At 36.8% G+C, this 19149-nt stretch overlaps 1 protein-coding gene across 2 annotated transcripts in view; it reads right to left on the bottom strand.

Annotated features, from left to right (window-relative positions):
* Positions 1-3483: 3483 nt before the first annotated feature.
* The window catches only part of RPAP2 (RNA polymerase II associated protein 2), a 40723-nt gene continuing 25057 nt past the window's right edge, over positions 3484-19149 (bottom strand). For both annotated transcript variants that reach the window (XM_062581230.1, XM_062581231.1), the window contains 2 exons: positions 4304-4454; positions 3484-3721 (listed from right to left, as the gene is read on the bottom strand). In XM_062581230.1, the coding sequence (XP_062437214.1) occupies positions 4307-4454 (148 nt within the window). In that variant the 3' untranslated portion in view covers positions 3484-3721; positions 4304-4306. The remainder of the gene's footprint in view (positions 3722-4303; positions 4455-19149) is intronic.

Below are 19149 nucleotides of genomic sequence, written 5' to 3'. Positions count from 1 at the left end.
ACATGGCTTAGAAATTTCCTGCTCTGTATTTAGCTTTGTGCCATGCTTTATTATCAAATATTTTATCTAGGGCTACCCAGTATACTATGGTCAAAGCCCTTTGATTTATGTCTGCTTTATTTCTGCCAACAGGAAATGAGAGGCATTAACACCCACTTCATACAGTGATCCAAGGTATGATTTGGAGAACCTAAGCTTAAGGACCTCAGCTCTCTCTGAAGTAGAGACAGGTAGGTAGTCACAGTTGGATATCTAAATTTAAAAGGTATGAATAGCACCTTCCACTTCTCTCTTCCCTTTTCTTCTCCCTGGTACAAGTCAGTTTTTCTTTTCTATTCAACTGTTTAAAGCCAGCTCAGACATAATGTCCAGCTGTACTGCTTCATCCTCTCTTGCATTTTGTAGAGGCCATGCTCATCCGAGGTAGGGGAAGAGGGGTAGGACTCACAGATTCAGCAGCAAGATTTGCAGGACAGCCTCGTTAGCTCAGCAGGCTTGGTCAACAGGCATGAGGAAGGAGTGCTGGTAGTTGAAGGGCTCTGTGCTAGAAGAAGTGGTATTAAAAAGCACAGTATTTACTCTGATGGTATTTACAGGGTCTTCAACTGAACTTTGTTGTGGAAATAGACACACAAGCTTTTCCTTCACCCCCTTGGGCAGCACAAAAGACTGATTTGAATAACTTAAGAACTGCTGGTTTTCTTTGTAAATGTGCTTTTATTAACATTGTTCTCTGAGAGTACTTTGTTGTATCTATAGAAAACTCTAAGAAACCTGTATCTGTACCATGCAGGTGTATTACACACACTACTCCTTTGATGCTCAGAAGCTGCAGCAGCATGAAGCAGGCTTTGCTTTAAGCTTTAAACAAAGCATTATTCTGTTCTTTACTCATTACATATGTTGAGGAAAAAAACCCAAACAACCTGGAGAAGCTGATTTTTCTGCTATTACAAGAAACCGTATCATACCATATTTGGTTGCTACAGGCTCCCTGCCAGACAAGCTTGGAGACGTCATGTGGTCACTGCAATAGGTTACACTTTTATGATTCTTTCAATCTAAGTCAGGTGCGATGGCTTTGCCACGTCCTTCCCCCTTCTGTGGTGCTGTTCAGAAAGGGCTTAGGTCCAGGTGCCCTAAGCCCCAAAAGAGTAATGGCCCACACTCCTGCAGCTTACGAGCAAGGCACTGAAATTCAGCCCATCTGAGATAAGGCCCAAACCCACCACTGAGCTGGGTGTCACCTGTTCTCACCCACTAAGCTAACATGGGAAGGAAAAACAGTAAGCACAGCAGCAAGGCCATGAGGAAACAAACTGCCTGCAAACATTAACCAAAATGAAAAAAGAATAAATAAATTGTGGGCAGAGAGAGTAAAATCTGTTAAAGGACAGATAGTTGTGGAAGAAACTAAATTCATATATGAGGGCTAGATTTGAAAGTTTCTACCTAGTTAAGCTGTTACAAAATATGCTCATAAGAAAACTGGATGAATGCACTTGTCTTCAGATGGCCGAGTTGTGCTCTTTGCAGAACAGGTTAAGGCTGTCAGTACAAGAGTCTTTCTGCATGAGTCTGCAGGAGCTTTTCTGCTGTTGAGAAGTAATGGGCATAGTTACACTTTCTGCATTTACTGACACATATTTTAATCAAGTCTAAGGGAGATGGATCATTAAAAGTAAGTGAAGAATATTTCCAGCATATTGTAAAAGTCTCCTGGACTGCTGAAAAAGGTGGTGGAAGAAGAAAGGCTATTCTTTTTCCCTCAGGGCAAGGAAAAGAAGTGAGCTTACAGCACAGCAGCCAAGGAGGAGAGGTAAAAATCATGGAAACTTTTACTTTTTTTGAGCTGCTTAAGGCAGGCAGTGAAAGCAGCTACAGTGAAGCCCAATAAGGAGGTCTTTCGGCCTGTGACCTATTCACTTGTATTAAAAGCTCAAATGTTTCCAATACAGTAAACGCTGAAGAGTGAGCCTAAAAATAACTAACAAAATCACACCACTAAGCTGACAGGAAATGTAAAAGCTTTTCATATGAGAGCAGAAGCAGATGAACCACAGTCCTAGTCCTAGCATGATGTACGCTTGTGACTCCTCCTAAGTGTGGTCAGTACAGCAGCATTGTCATGGGGCAGCTGTAGTCTTTATGCCTCAAGTAAACTGATGCATGGAACACAACAGTAGTTTCTCAGAATTTACAGCAAGGTAGTAAATAAAAGAAATCCCGATATATTCAATTTCGTAAATTAGAAGCAGATATAAATTTATGTTTTGCTCAAGGCATCTTACCCATTACTCAGTCTTCTGTAAGCTTATCTTTTGGTGAGGTCTTGTCCTTTCTTTGCATATGTATCCAAGTAAGAAGTTTTCCATCACAGTACAAAACCATGCATCTTCTACCTAGATTACCTCATGCATTCTTATGAATTTGACATCAGACATACTGTGATGGGTACTTTTTTCCCCTATTACATACTTAAAAAAATATACAGCTTTAACTCTGCATTAAGGTCTTCCTCATTCTAAATGATTGCTTTTACAGGTTAAACGGAATGTAACTTCCCATTACAAGGTGAGTTAGGAGAAGGCATGCATCCCCTGAGTAAGCTCTACTGTACAGTGCAGCTTCCATGGACAAATCTGCACAGACGTATTTGTGGGGAAATCAACACATTTATCTCAATTACCATGAAGGAATTACCCAGCAATAAACTAATTATGTAGAGAGTTCCCTTTTGGTATCCAATTACAGAAACAAGACAAAAGAAATTAATTCTTTGTTCCTAAATGGAGCTGGTAAGTCCTGGTAAGTGTGGCTTCAGTCTTAACTAGTGATGGTGTTTACTGCAGACTAAGCACTGTCAGAACTTTCCTCTCAAGCCTGTCAAGGGCTTGAAAAAAGTTAGTGTGCTATGAACCGAGAACTATACAATACACCATCTTACAACATCACTAAGAATTACAAGTGGATTAATTTTAAAGGGCGTTTTCTAATTATTTATAATAGGGACAAGTCCAAACATTCTCAATCTAAACAAAACAACTGTTGTAAATGAAATGACATCCAAAAATCAAATTTTCTGTTACTAAAAAAAGTATTTTAAAGCTGAAAGTACTAACAATTAGAGACTGCTTAAAAAAAAAAAAAAAAAAAAAAAAAAAAAAAAAAAAAAAAAGTTGTGCACAAGTTCAAAAGATCACCCTTTCTCTTAGAAGTAGCACATTAACAGGCTGTCCAGATATCTTTGGATACTGTCTTCATCATTCTTGGAGAATACTTTTTCATGCACTGAGTCAACAGGAAAGACGCCAGCAGCAGTGTCCTTAGCCCTCCAGGCTGACATTCATTTTTCTTTTCTTTCCCCAGTTCCTGTAGGAAAATTTTGACCGAAAATTTGCAAGGCTCAAAAACCTCCTCCCCCTCCCCAACCATAAAACCAAGCCCCATTCTACTGCTTTTAAACTGACAGTTTTCAGACCATTCAAATCTTAACCAGTCTTTATGCATACCCTGAACAAGTGCTGTTTTATTCAGCTTCTCTGAAAGATGTCAAGATTCTTATTCATAGGAAAGAAACGAAAACGCAAAAATGCAAGAAGTACAATCAATACTTAATTTCATTTTTGATTAAAAAAAAAGTCCCAACAATTGAAGATGTTTTATTGTTCTCCACACCACCATTTCGGACAGCAGGAGATGTTAAGATGTCCATCTTGTTCTGTGGAAACAAGAGTGTGATCAGTAATATTAATAAATTAATTAATTATATACCATAATGGTGTATCCAGTATAAAGAAGGCATTTGCTTTTGTTTTTTCAGTCTATCCAGACGGTGAAGTGTAATCTCAATATTATGCAAAAAAGCTTTTAACATTTCATTTTATATATTGAAGACTAAACATAACAATCTTTTTAATAAAAAACAAAGCTGCTGAGAGTTAGTTGTTGTAGTCACACAAAAGTTCTTTTTTGTTTTCCTTAAGTCCTAATAGAACTTGAGCAAATGTTCCTCACAAAATTGCGGTGAACCAACTATGTATTATCAGAAGATTAAAGTGATAAGCAATCAGTAGCTGGCATTTACTGTAAATGACAAAACGATGACACTAATTTCCATACTATATATTTTTCTTCACTTTAAAACGTACTTTACACATTTTCAGCTCTGGCTGATATGATCTGCAGTTACAGTGCATGCTTATGAAACACTGAAAAATAAATTCCTTGTTAACTGGCTTAGTTTTATGAAATGCAAAATTCACATTAAATATGAAAATATTAGATATTTAAATTGACTTACCACTCAGGTTAAGCTGTCCTTTCTAAATATTCTCATTAAACTTTCAAGATCTTCATTTTTGAAATGCAGCTCTTCTAGCAATGTAGACAGGAACTGTGTATACATTGGGCTCTTCTGAGTATTTCTGAAAATTGGTATAACTTGTGACAATCTGGAAAAGAAAAAAAAATATTTAATACAGAAAAGAGAATTTTCAGCAGCAGAGGTAAAAAGCAAGAAATTAAGATTTAGTGAAACTAAAGGAAAGCTTAATTAGGAAGACTAGGCTATTAGTTTGTATGCCTTTAATTAGTTGTTTATTGGTGTTATTTAACACAGGCAAACAATTTTCAGAAAAAATATCCAAAAAGTTTATATAAATACATATAAAAAAGGAAAGGTATCGATGTTATTGTCATCTTTACCAAAAAGTTCCTAGACATTCCTCTTGTAAAAGCTGTATTGTTTGTATGAATAAAACAGAGTTTATAAGCTTTTTACATTTTAAAACACCCGATAAGAATATTTTAACTGTAGATTCGTAACAAGGTTCCCTTATAGTTGTTGTGCTTAACCGTAAAGTCTTATACACTATCAGTTTTCATAAAGATATATAATAGGGTCCACTTGCTTGGAGGAGCCTTCCTTGCATTGTATCACAAAGATGGTTAGATAGCGAATTAGTTTTGTTTTAAGCCAAGATTTCTCCAAACACATGGAAGCTTCTGAAAGAATAAATAATAACCTGAAATGTCTCTATTTGATGCCCAAGGGTGCAGAAAACATTAATGAATCTCTCAAAAACTGAGGACCAATGTGAATGAGTAATCTGAGCAATGCAATTCCCTAGTTTGACAGCATGTATCTTAAAACCATATGAATTATAATTCTTACAGCACTGAACTGTTTATAAGTAGGCTTTAATAATACCAAACAGACTATCAAATAGAAACAATCTTTTGGCAAGCAGAACAAAACTAATTTGATCTTGAAGTTTTTATATGGGTTGCTAAGCTTCAGTTTTACCGGTGATATTGTATCAAAGACTTGCTGTAGTCAAACTATTCTGTTTTGGTAACAAAAGTGTTTAAAGAAGTCTCAGAGTGACTAGAGTCTCAAAGAGAGTGCTGCAGAAAAATAAGAACCAAAGAGGGAAAAAAGTTTTATTACTTAATTTAGTCAGTCAAGTTTAGCTTTAGAATTCTACAATACTTTTCAGATGGCCTGTCAAATTATGCTCTTTATCAACAACATTTTACAGAAAATCTTCCATTTGGGCCTGATGTTCTGAGCTGCTGAGCAGAACAGAGTTCATCCAGTTTCCACTGATTTTAAAACTTAAAATGAATGGAAGCTGAAAGTGGTTACTAACAAGAAGAATAAAATATTTGCATGAGAACAGGCAGTGGAAATAAATAGGGGATTACTGTACATTCCCCAGGCAGAATGTTGTTCCTTATCTGAAATAATGCAAACTGCAAGGCACGCATTACTGTATATCGCATTTAGTTCCAGACTCAATGGTAAGAGCAGCAAAAGGCATCATCTTTCAGGCATCCAAGAACAAGCATACGTAGTGCTCTGATCGGAAGGAGCTATCACCATGCAGATTACCAAAGATATCCATTTGGAGAGCAGCGGAAATGCTGAACTATCAATTTTCAGTGGTTCTTTAATTTTACCCTAAAGATATTTTTGTCAAAATGCTGTTTCTTTTTCTCATAACAGGATTGTAAAAATATTGCAATTAAGATAGTAATGGCTGAATCTACTTCCTATTCACAAATATTAAAAACTATCTTTAATTAACAAAATCAAATATTAAAGCTTCCACTGAATGTTAGGTCACTTCAGCACGTTACTGACCAGATCAATTAACAAGAACTCATATCCCAACGTTTACTTAGTCTCAAATACTGTATTTGCACAGATAACTAGTGTCTTTGACACACTATGGGAAATAGATTTTACAGTGTGTGTGTGAAATGATGTACTTTTAATAAGCAGCTCAAGGTAGTCTACAGCTTCCTAAAAATCTCACAGCTCATACAGCCTTTAACCAAGTAACAACTGAGATTAACCTCCCTGCATCTGCTGGTACAGTATTAAGAGCATCTCCATTTGGAAAAAGCTGAATATTCAAGAAGGTTCTTTTAAATTAAGCAAAGTAGTGGTAGAATACAAGCAAAGGATCACACAAGACATAGTAAATACTGTTCCTTATACAAAAACAAGCCTTTCTTAAAAAAATCTTGATCAAAAGACTTAAATAATTTTCCATTTGGGGGCGATTCTTTTTCGGTATATCCAGTTAGCTGAGCACGCGGGCTAGCAAACGCCGGCACGAGGCGAGCAGGGCTTCAGGAGCGGCGCAAAGCAAGGGCAGGGCGCGGCGAGCCCCGGCCTCGCGGCCGAGGCCTGCTGCAGCAGCGCTCGGCTCGCGCGGGACGGGCGCTTTTCAGGCGGAGGCCCCCAGGTTTTGTTTCGCGCTCCACGACAGCTACGCGGAAGCTGTTTCTTCCGCGGCGAGAAGCACAAGCGGTGCTACGCCACCCGGCAAGGCCGAGCGCCTCCGACGGCGGCTGCCACGCGGGGGGCGGCTTTGCCGCGGGAAGCCGAAGCAGCAGCAGCAGCGCGGGCAGAAGCGCCGCTATGCAGAGGGTTGGTCTGGAGACGAGGATGGTGGGGACGGATCGGGAGCCGCGTTGTCACTCGTCTTCAAGGCACCCTTATCGGGATTAGATAGGGCATATACGAAAAGCAACTGGTGGCACAAACAGTCATGACTTCCTGAGTGCTGGTGCCAGGAGGCTGTAATATTGCAAAACGATATCTCTGCAATGTAGATTTACATGCACTATTTTACCCCAATCTTCTTCCTCCTGCCTTTGCTTTACAAAGTAATAAAGATGCTATCTTTTAAATGAGCAGAAAAACTTGTGCACAGTTTTAACTATAGTTTACTAAAACTAAAATCTTTATGCCATGAAGCTCACATGCTTTTTTTTTTAATATATTTTTGGAACTGCAATTTCTGAAATTATATAGCCTCATGAACTATAGCTATGTCCCAACAGGCCCTGTTTAAGGCACTGTCTAAAGAATAGCTATTACAGACCCCATTAAGGAAAAAAAAAGGGTATTCCTGTTGTCACAGACACTGCCAGACACTAAATATTGAAGAACAAACTTAAGAAAACAAACCAAAATCTTCTGGTTTTAGCTCTGGATCGGTATTTTTGCTCACCAAACTTTGTTTAAAAATTAGTCAAGCTGCTAATTATCTGATAAGCAGGAGAAAAAATTAAAATATAATTTCAAAAAGGCGTATGTTAGTTTCTAGTAACTTTTTGAAAATTGGCTCTAGAGGGGACAGTGTTAAACATTTATGAACGTATGTAAAAACACTTCAGCACTGAAAAACTGTCCTTTTGGCATTTAAATGATGCTTGAATTTGTAATTTGAGAGGTGGTTACCCACAGGTACTTTTCCACTTTTAAATGGCTGCTTGAACAGAAGCAGGAGCTCTTGTCTGCAATGGGAGCAAGCACAAGTTGCTAGTCTAAGCTCAGCAGTATGTTTAATGCTCTTACTAATGCTGGTCCAACACGTATTTGAGATACTGCACTAGACAGAGCTGTATCAGGCAAGCTACAGTATGCTAAAGATGCATTAAAGGCTGCGGTCTCCTTCTTGCATGAAGTTCTAATTCTAACTGAAATAAACCATAATTGTATGCAAATAAGCCAGAACAATATTTGGAAACGGTACCTTAATGTCACTGAAAGGTGCAATGACCCTAGCTCTGAAAAAATTATTACAATTAATTCAACTTAATAGCATACAGGATTTCAATTCAAGGCTCGCGGAACTGCCATAAAATTCTGCAGCATCTTTAAAAAGAAAAGATAGAATATAAAATAGGATACTTGGGATGGGAGCAATAATAACTGGTTACTGCAAGAATGAAAAACACACACACACACACACACACAAATTCTGCTTTTTGGTTACTTACTTTCCCATGTTGCAAAATTAATGTGGAGCAAATTTTCGAGGGCAAACTTAAATAAGAAAAGGTAAAGGATCAAGTGATTTAAAAAAAAAATGTCACCTATAGAAGCACTCAAACATAAATGTTACTGTCCAAACTTATACACCTATGCTTTAAAGGTTGCCCTCAGCACACTGTTAAAAGGAAACTTTCAAGCTCAGTTCATGGAAAAGTAGTACAGCATGATCAGGCTTCATGAAACAGTGTCGTTTCCTGCACACCCACTTATACCATATGGTAAACAGGTCTTTGCAAAGTTTGAAAAGTGTTAAAAATGTCAAACTGTATCTGAGTGATAAAACTCTCATTTGCTGGCTATTTCACATATGCTACACGTAAAAAAACAACCAAACAAAAAAGAAATTAATGGGAAGACCAATGAATTATTGCCAAGCTATTAAATGACATCTGGCTATCACAAGTGTTTACATAGTTTCAGTGCTTAAACTCAAGACCCAAACTTTCTATGAATAGTCTTCTTACAAAAACATTTGACAAGTACTGTTAGAAGTCCGACCTAAATTAAAACATTTTTAAAATCAGTAGCATTACATGAAATATATTTCATAAACTGATATATTTTGTGTGCAGCCTGTTCTCAGACCTACATATATCTTAACCAAGACAGCAGAACACATTCAGAAAACATGATGGTGATGTTTTCATGCAGTTAAAAGCACGAATCAGCACCTCCTATCCAACGATATGAACAGGCATCCTAAAACAACTAACTGCATAGCCTTCTACTCCTCAGAGATTGGACCCCAGAAAACCTTTCTGGACTTCTTATTTAAAATGAGTTCTGTATCCCCTCTGAAAAAAGTTACATTTTTCAAAGCAACCAGTGTGATATTGCCCAGTTAGACATCTCTGAAATAAAGGCCTGGGAACAGTGGTAAGAACATACAAGAGCTGGACTCCTTTCCAGCCTCCAACATGATCATTTAAAATTACAGGAAAATTGCTGAGAACTGGAATGTATAGAAATTTACCTAGTGTTGTGCAAAACATTTCTATAGTCATGAGCAAACCCCGTATGTCTATTATCACAAAAGTTAACAATCAGTTCCTATTGCAATAAAAGTAAGCATCTGCCTATCTCTTTCTAAAGGCAGAAGCTTTAAAAATAAAAATCATTGACTGTGGTTAAACCTGTGAATATGAACATGATTGTTTCAATTCTTTACCTTGTTTGCCATGCTTGAAATGCAAACAAGAACAGAATTATAAAACCAAATAAAGAAAGGTAAGTGCCAACTGTCTTTCCACAGAAAACTTTGGAATTCCAAACAAATATAAATATTTTTGCTACTTATAAGCATTCAAGCATCATGAATCACACTACATCACCATCATAACATTAAAGTTCTTTTTCTTTTAAATTCTCTCTCTTTAAATTCTAGTTTTTGTTTTAGGTGTTTAAGACGTCTTTCTTAAGATCATCATAACCAGGATGACTGATACTTATTTTTCTGTGAGAATGAGGGATTCTCACTAACGATCATAAAAGTTTCTTGAACATTCATTTCCTGAAATCAGAACATGGAAACAAAGGAAGAGGTAGCGCTTTTTTTTTTTTTTTTTTCTCATTCTCAAAAAATATAGCCACAGATATGCTGCAGGGAAGGTGCCAATAAGCTTCCGGTTGAGGTGCCATCAGTAGTCTCTTGCTAAGAGCATTTTCTTTTGCTATCTTTGCAGTTACAAATTGGACTGTGAGAGAACTATCAGATTCCTCATAGCCATCTCATAAGCATTTTACCTGAACGTCTGGAAACAGCCTATTTACACTTAACAGAAAAAAATGAAGGCGCATACACATCTTCAACATCAGGTCAAATGAATCACATCTTTAACATCAGGTCAGATGATTTAACAGAGCTATTAAAAGTTCTGCAGGAATAACCAGCCATTACAGCAAGGTGCTAACTTAAAGCTCTACAGCACATTTGTTCCATTGCTACAATGTAAGGTCATTTCACCTTGTCAACAAGGACTGATTTAGGAGAAATAATGATAAAAATTGAAGAAATGTAACTGTGCAGGAAAGACTCCAGAGTGCCAGTTTCCAGTCAAGTACTGCAATAAAGCATTAAACAGAATGTGATCTGAATTAAAAAACAAAAAAAAAAAAAAAGAAAAAAGAAAAAAAAAAGAAAAACTAAAAATTAAACGTCTTCTAGGATATCACCAAACACAAATGGAAAATATTTTGATGGCAACTCTACATCAAAGCGCACTGCTGGGATCTGGCATGGACTCTTTAGTTATCCATTGCTCTTTTTGCACATGTGACAACTTGGTTGTAGAAGCAGAGTAGCTCATGTAAATCCATAAATGAGGACTCCCTCGTTGTGCAGGCTGCTAAGAGCCATCATTTCAGCCTTTTCTGTACTTGGTGCTTTCCCAGCCATCCTCATCTCTACTTTTCTGTGTTGGGCTGAGTTAGTCTCACTATACAGACACACAAATCTATTTGAGAGCTTAAAGTTACAAAAACAAACAAAATCTCTTTCTCAAGACTAGGATATCAGTGTATCAGATATAGTTGAATGTCTTAATTTAACAATTTGATGCCTGTGAAACACCATCATTGTTTTACGGACATAAGTCTTTACTTCAAAAGCAGGGATTATCATCATGGGTGTCATGGACAATGGAAAGTTGATTTAGAAGAAGAGAATTTAGAAGTCTGTCAAATTTCCATTCAAAAACTACACTTGAAAGACTACTATGTGTGTCACATATTTAGAAAAAGAAGTCATGAACGTAGGACGCCTGTTATCGTTTTTATGAATTAATCAAGACATAGCAGGAAAACATTACGAGGCCACAAAAGCACAGGACTTCCCACTTTTTTCTTCCCTCACAATTTCTGGAAACAGTATTACCTAAATATTGACTGCTCTTGGGGTTTATAGGGAACATTAACAGACTCCTCCCTACTCTGCACCTACTGTTACAGTCAATTTATGAGGCAATTTATGAGGTCTCTGCTTTGCCTGCTTTTACGAGGTGTAAAGGATGGGAACAACGGAGCTGAGCAAAGCCGGCCCCGCGCAGCGGTTCAGCTGCAGCGGGGCAGGAGAGGGCGCGTTCCTCACCCTGGCCCCAGGGACGCCTGCTGAAAAGGCGACAGCCGAGGAGCCCAGAACAAGCCCTCGGCGCCGGGCAGGCTGCTGGCCGAGCGGAGCGTATCGCACCGCCGCTTGGACCAGGGCTGCGTTACAGGGACGGTACCGAGGAGGAAGCCGTCGTCAGCACGCGCGCCCCTGAAGTTGTTTCAGTAGCACAAGGTACTCTCATTTCCGTAGTAGCCCAAGACTCCTTCAGCAGCTCTATACAGGAAACTTTTATAGAATACAATCTTGGATTCTGTTTCAATTACATTTCTTTTAAGGTGGCCTCCACAGCAACCGATTAAACACAAGTAATTGTTTTCTTTAAGAAAATAAATAGCTAGGCTCAAGCCATTGAAATAGATGTGCATTGCAGCCTGCAGAGCATCTGCCTGTACCTATAGATGCTGGAGGATGCCGTATAGATCCATCACGCGTTATTGGGGTAAACTGAAACACTTGCAGTGTTCATCCCGTTCAGTAGTCCCTACAGAAGAACGCGCAAACATATCGACACAATAAATCAAAACATGACTGCAATTCTGAATTTTCTCCTAAATATATTGATAATTTGCTTAATTTGAAGTAGTGTCCCTCAGTTACCAGCGTATCACTGGTATAGCGTATCACTACATGCGACTAGAGACAGCAATTTTGTTATCAAAGTAACTTAAATCACAGCAGCTTTCACAAAAATTGCTTCTTAGTGTTAGGCATACTGCTATTGCATTGATAAATGTTTTCAATATAGTATAATCCAAAGTGGACATACGACCTTTCAGAATTTGCATTTAGAATAATATTTAGATGCCTTTGAGTTATGTTAAAATATTACTTTCTCCCCTTACACTGCAATAGTTGGAGAATTTACTTTGCAGAAGAGAAATTCACAGAGCTTAGAGCAAAATGCATTCATCAAGCAAAAGTAAATATTGTCCAGAAAGTCAATCTGAGGCATAGCGTGAGTGTCGTTGCAGGTTAAAGCTGCAATATCAGAGAGATTATATACATATATATATATAAAATCTTAGATATACCTAAGTGGTTATATAATCATACTGCATTAACGTACACTCAGAAATTGGAAAATGTTACATGCTTAACATGCAATTTAGCTGTTATACTCACAATTTAATTTAAAAAAATGTATCTTATAATTTCAGTTTGAGTTTGGTTTAAAAAGCTTAACATTTCAAAAAAACCCCACAAATCCTTGTTGAAAGCAAAAGGCTGTCTCTAAAGTGAATGTTTTCCATTAGAACACATTAATATTTGACAGACTATCTTGAAATGGAAGCATCTAACTTACAAACAAGATGTAGAAGTATTTAAAGATACTTCTGGAATTTTCTATTTAATTACACATTACCAGTGTGGGGGGGAAGTAGTTACAATTAGTGCCATTTGCAGCTCTAGAATTAAAGCACTCCCTACCTGGGGCCCTTTGTTAGTATATCCTATAGGTCAAAGGACAGAAGTTAGCATTCAGAGGCATTTTTCTTTAATTCCCCCAGTTTTAGTCATATTTTCTATTTTCTTGGGTGAATAATAAAACAATCTAAAAGCCCACAATGTTAAATCATAACAACTCACAGAAATAAACAATTTTCTTACTGAGGGGGAAAAAGCTACTTCTGGTCTAGTTTTAAATATAGCCTGAAGATCTTATTCTTAGCATAAAAATGTAGCTGTAGCTAGAGTGCAACCTATGTCTTATTTATTATTTAACTTTCATTATTGTGTACTGACTTGTCCACAGAATCCAGCACAGACTTTTTAATCCTTTGATGGCAACCAAAGCTAAATTATTTATATTTAAAAAATTTTTGTCCACTACATTTAAATCAATGCTGCAAACACTGATTCAAAAATCAACAACTGGAATTCATACATAATCCAAGTATGCTGCAAAACTGAAATTTCATTCAAAAATTAACTTTGCTCTTTGTTTCCACTACTGCCATTCTTTTTCCACATGCAGCTTCTACAAGTTCGTTTAAGAAAAGTGTTCTCTTTGATACATGCTTAGGCAAACACTAAACAAAATATACGTTTTTCTTCTTTTAAAGTTCACTCCTTCTACATACACTTTTCAATAGTACATGCCTGGACATTCCATTCCTTTTAATGGACCAAAACGTCACTCGGGGTGCTGCTGAATGGATACAACCAACAGTGAAAGGAGAGCATGCCTGTAATAATGAGGCTGTATTTAACCATTTGATACAAGCGCTTAGTAACAACTGAAAGAGTCAATGGATTTGTTCTTTTTTTAATCAGTTATTCACATACAAGAAGAGGGTGACTGGCAATTCAGTAAACAACACTATCCAAGATGCAAGTAAAAGCCTCCCTGCGAGAACAGCACTGCTCTGCAGGAAGGCGCTCGGGGTGTGAACCCCAAGGAATGGGCTCTGCAGCAGAGCTCCCCTGGGTCAGGTCGTTAGTTTGTGCTCATTTTCACCCCTTATACGTGAAAGGCAATGCTCTCCTCAAAAGGATTTAGAAGGCTGAGTGAATATTTGTAAGAGATTTTGCTGGCTCTCCTCTAACACATCATGTGGATGATTTGGTTTTATTTTATTTTTTTTAAACATTAAGCTGTATACTGTATGGGAACTCCAATATTTTAACTGGACAATGCAGGGCAGATGTGTTTGGGCAATAGGCTTATAGCTGCCTAACAGTACAGAAACTGTATATTTAGAATGGATTTAATAAAATGCAAAAGTTTGGAGACTTTGCATTTTTTAACCTAATGAACAAAGCTATTTGCACGAGTAGCAGGATGTACTGATTACTCCACTTTTGTTACCCCTCTCTTGAAAGCGAAGGCTCACTCCATCAGTTGCCAGCTGTTATTTGTAACAGCCAGCCATATAACTTCAAAGATTCTGCAATGAAAAGATTTTATAATAAGGCTGCACTGATACAACAAATGCCAGAAAGGGAGGGAAGAAAACTGGAGCATCCTCATGACATTGTTTATAAAATGAATTACTGACCTAATGATGTAAATGGATTTTTTTTTTTTTTTTTTAATAAGAAAGTATCTTACCTGTCCTTCAACAAAAGTCAAATCTAGCTTAAGGAAACAAAGTAGAAGTCTAATTCAAAGGAACACACAAAATAAGTCTTAAAAATACACTACATGTTCAAGGAAACTACGGTGAAATATTTCCTCAAATGGTGTAGTCATCTGCTATGGACAATTGGTGCTTTTGGTCAGTTCTGGAACACCGTATACTTGAAGTCAATAGATCATATATATAAATTACTGAAAATGTAAATAAAAAAATGCCTCGATATTTAAAAAAGCATCTTAAACCATCAGTTCCTATAACATACTATTTTATCCCAGGTTACTGAATGATATAACACAGTTCTCTCAGAAAGCAACTGGAAAATGGCATTTCTTACTATTACCATCTTTCTGTTCCTTGAGGGTGACCAGTACTACATAAACATGACAGCAACAATTTCTACTGAACCAAGAATGGTTTTAAAAGTTTACTGCTTTGTACACTTATTTTAACCTTTGCAATGCAAGCATCAACAGTGTTTCTTTTCACATAGTATCACTCCTATAATGTTCCTTCTTAGCTATTTTCTTGACTATATTTCAATAAATTCAGTTCCTTCCATAATTGTCCAGAAGAGGAATTATACATTTCAGAACATTCAGCAAATGCAAAATAAGTGGTATATTTTTCTGCAAGTATTTGCCAGCTTTATGCTGTTCCCGTAATGCCAAGCCCTGCTGGCTTCATCAGATCCTGTGGGATCACTGTATTAGCCTGCCTAATGAGAAAGGTAACAACCAACACTCCGGAAATACTTTGATGTTACAATACAAAAATTCAAGGACACATGACTAGTTTAAAACTACTGTAATAGTATGCAATGCTTCAATTCGCCTTCTGTTTCAGAGATGTTTAGGAACTCTACTTTCAAACATTTATTTATTTTAAAACGTTCCATCTTTTTTATTAACATGTATGACTGCAGGATGTTTTTTTTCAGAACCAAATCAGAGTATGGTACCCACTTCTATATTACTATTATTCCAATTTATTACTAAAACACAAACAGACACAAAGTATCAGAACATATATTATATTGTGTGCCATTTAAAGCCCTTACATTCATACAGGGAGTTGTTCCAAAAGGTTTCAATTTAACTTACTTATCTGCATAGAGCCAAGGCAATATAAAGTTCACAACAAACTCAGAAGAAATCACTATCAGCTGTCTCCTTCTAACAAATCAAGTTTCTTAGGTACACATTTCAAGGACAGACCTTGTTTAAAGAGCTCCATTTATTTGATATCTGTTTCCTGCCAACCAGCTGACAGATCAAAGGTACTTCTCAGTCCTACCATTTGTTCCCCCTTTTCCCCCATCTTTTTCAACTCTGTTGAAATTTTGAATTTAATAAATTTTTAATTTATTTTAAAAAATGATTCTTTCATCCACTTGAATCTTCTATTCCTTACTTTTTAAGTGCCTCAAACATTTCCTGTGACACCTCTCAAGTATCGGAATCTATGCTACTGAAGTCCTTGCATCAGTTAGGTATGCGAAATTAAGCACAGGTAAAAGTCCCTGTTAAATTAAAAATGTGAAGATATAAGGTTTTGAGAACATGAAACTTTTAAGTATTTTGTAAAATATACGTTGCTGTATAAATTATTGTGCTCATACAATGGGACAATTTAAATATCTAAAAGCTGCACTTATATACAGACCTGGCACACTTTATGAATTAAAAATTATTAACCTACATCCATTTTTGCAATTGCTACATTTTTTTGCTGCTATATGGTGTAATCTATTCCCATCAATTCATTATCTCAATGATAAACAAAAAATGTTTTCAATAATAATTTAGACAAATATTATGTTACAGGTGGAACAGCTACAATGCAATGTGCTCAGGTGGATTATTTGTCCATACTGACTATATAAATTGTGCTCACCTGTACTCAGTTACTACGGAAACCATGATCATAAAATTGACCACAGTTTAGCTTCAGAACTTTCTAACCATTGTAACTTGATTATCTACCTTTCAGTCCCATACAGAGATCAAACACCTGGAATATTGCAGCTGAGTAAAGAGATACACTGGGAATAGACTTGCTTCCACTATGTCCAAATTTTTCTGTTTTAGAAGTTAAAGACCTCAATATTTTCCTGCTTACATTTAACAGTTTTGAAAACAATAGCAGTTTTGGACCTCTCAGAAGGAGATTCTTAAAAATCCCCCCAAATTAAAGATTATTAACCACTTTTCCCTAGATAGATGGCCCTTCACAGGTTAAAAAAAAAAAGCTTAAAAAAAGCCTATTTCTGCTTAATTGCTTTATTTCTGGATCTATCACTGATTGGCTGCATGATGTCCAGTAAATCACTGCACTACTTTTAATCTCCATTTCACAGTCTCTACAATCAAGGATACTACTAACTCCCATTTGTGAAGGCACACCTGGGCTAAACACATACCTGAAAAAGCTGAATATACAATAAAGTTTGTTTCTCAAGTAACCCTTATCTTGTTAAAAAACTGAAGATCTCATCTCGGAAACACCAAGTTTTATGATAAATGAGTTAGATCTATTCAGTGTCTTCATAAAACGTTAAGATAGACGGAGAGAGGGAGAAAGTTCATTGCCGTGGAACACATGGTACATCCATAAGAAACATCAAAACAAAGTTAAACATACCAAGATCCCAAGCCTTCAAACAACCAGGCATCTGTACACTTTTGCATCGATACAGTCAAACGGGTTTCACATCTAGCAATACGTAGTAGTGTTCGTTACAGTTTCTGGACTCCCAAATACCGGTTAGTTATGTTTTCTAGCAGCTAATTAAAGCATACTTTTACTTTTGGAAGGGAGCAGAGAGAAAAGAACATGCACTGTTAGGCACATGGCTGTTCTTTCTTTACATTACACTACTCAAAATTTTAGGAGTGTATGGTTATTTTAAGGAACCTTTCCTAGGTGCTCGCTATGTAAACAGTTAACAGTCATACCTGTAGCGACGTTCAGTTACGCTTGAGTCAGGGAGACCGAATACATGTAACATTCTGGTTAACTGACAGTTGCCCTTTATACCAAGTACTTGTTTTCATTATACTTTGTGTCAAGAAAAGTCACCTGCGCTCTGGATTTTAAATGCAGTGGAGCAGACTGCCTATAAGGGCTTCATCAGATCCCATTTGCCCAGAGATGCACCTTGTACATCATCTTCTTGTCAGGGACACCTCTTCCTTTCCCTCCCCCAAAAGGCTGTATTTTCTGCTTGTTTTCACAAATATGAAAGAAACGTACCTCAGGAAACACTGTATGTTATTTGCCTTCAGTGTTAACATTTGCATTAGGATCAGAAATTAATTGCCACACTGGATCAGACTACTGGGTGCCAAATTGCTTTTATGTCTCAAGAAGTAACAAACTAAGGAGAAGAAAGTACAAACTCCCTTTGTAGTCAATTCCCGTATTATCAGGAAATGAAAACGAGTCTCTAGTTCACCAGTATGCCATTCCACTACAATTTATCATATCAAAAATCATTTTGTCTCCTTCCTGAATAAATTAAGTCTAATCTTCTCTTCTCCACCACCCTCCACATTTTTCATGCCTCTAAATAAATTTCAGTTTATCTCTGGTCACTGCAGAGTATTACAGACAGACTAACATTCTCCACCATAACATTTATACGAAAACTAACGAAATGCATCTAGTTTTCCCTAACTAATACGGCTCTTTGAGGTATGGTCTTTTGAATAGTTCCATGTACTACTTCTCTGATCCAAGCAAGTTATAACTTAGCTCAATGATCCAACTAGTTTCCTTTTCAAAGACATTATTTATTTATAAAATAAAATTCTGAAGATTTTAAATCACTTTAAGGATTATTCCTCCTTAAAAACCCTTAGAGCAAAAAAAATGGCTGATATGTCAGATCTGATGCTCGCAACAGCTATACGACAGAGGAAACCAGAATCTCAGGAATGAAGTACTGTCTTTCTACATAGTCTGTCTTACTGTCTAATATCATAAGGTTTTATGTTTTATAATCGGCATTATCATAAGGAGAGGACTGATGGTCCAGATCTTCAAAACATACTGCTCTTTTAGAGATTATCTACAGATCAAAGTTCCGCTGCTGTAATGGTATCGGAAGAGTTAAGTAATACAACACTTCTACTTTGAGCACTATTTCTTGCAGTGCAGATAGGAGAAGAGAGGACAACGCTTAGGCTAGTAGGGGTATCAGTATGACTCTTGAACAGAAGAAAACTTAATCCAGAAGCCATGCTAGAAATTCTATTGGTACAAAGTACCTGGGGATCAGATTCTAGGAAGCCCTGGTGACCTTTCCAGTGATGTATGCCTCTACATTTTTCTTGGTTCAGAAACATCAAGCCAGACTCAACATTGATTTGCATCTTAAGAAGTTTCCTGTAAGTCAAAAGAATGGCCTGTGTCATGTCCCCAACAAATGTAGGCTGTTCTTTAGAAAGTTTACTAAGATAAAGTTAAAACTCTGAAAATAAGAGATACATGTGTATGTCACAGTCATGTTTTTCTTTTAACAGATGGGTTATGTTTCATGATAAAAAAAATGTTTGCAGTTAATGCATTAAGATTAATTATTAATAAGGAAGCAAGTATATTTTCAT

This window comes from Rhea pennata, chromosome 8 (assembly GCF_028389875.1).
Source record: "Rhea pennata isolate bPtePen1 chromosome 8, bPtePen1.pri, whole genome shotgun sequence".
In the NCBI taxonomy this organism is placed as follows: Eukaryota; Metazoa; Chordata; class Aves; order Rheiformes; family Rheidae; genus Rhea; species Rhea pennata.
This window is presented reverse-complemented; position numbering and strand designations above follow the sequence as displayed.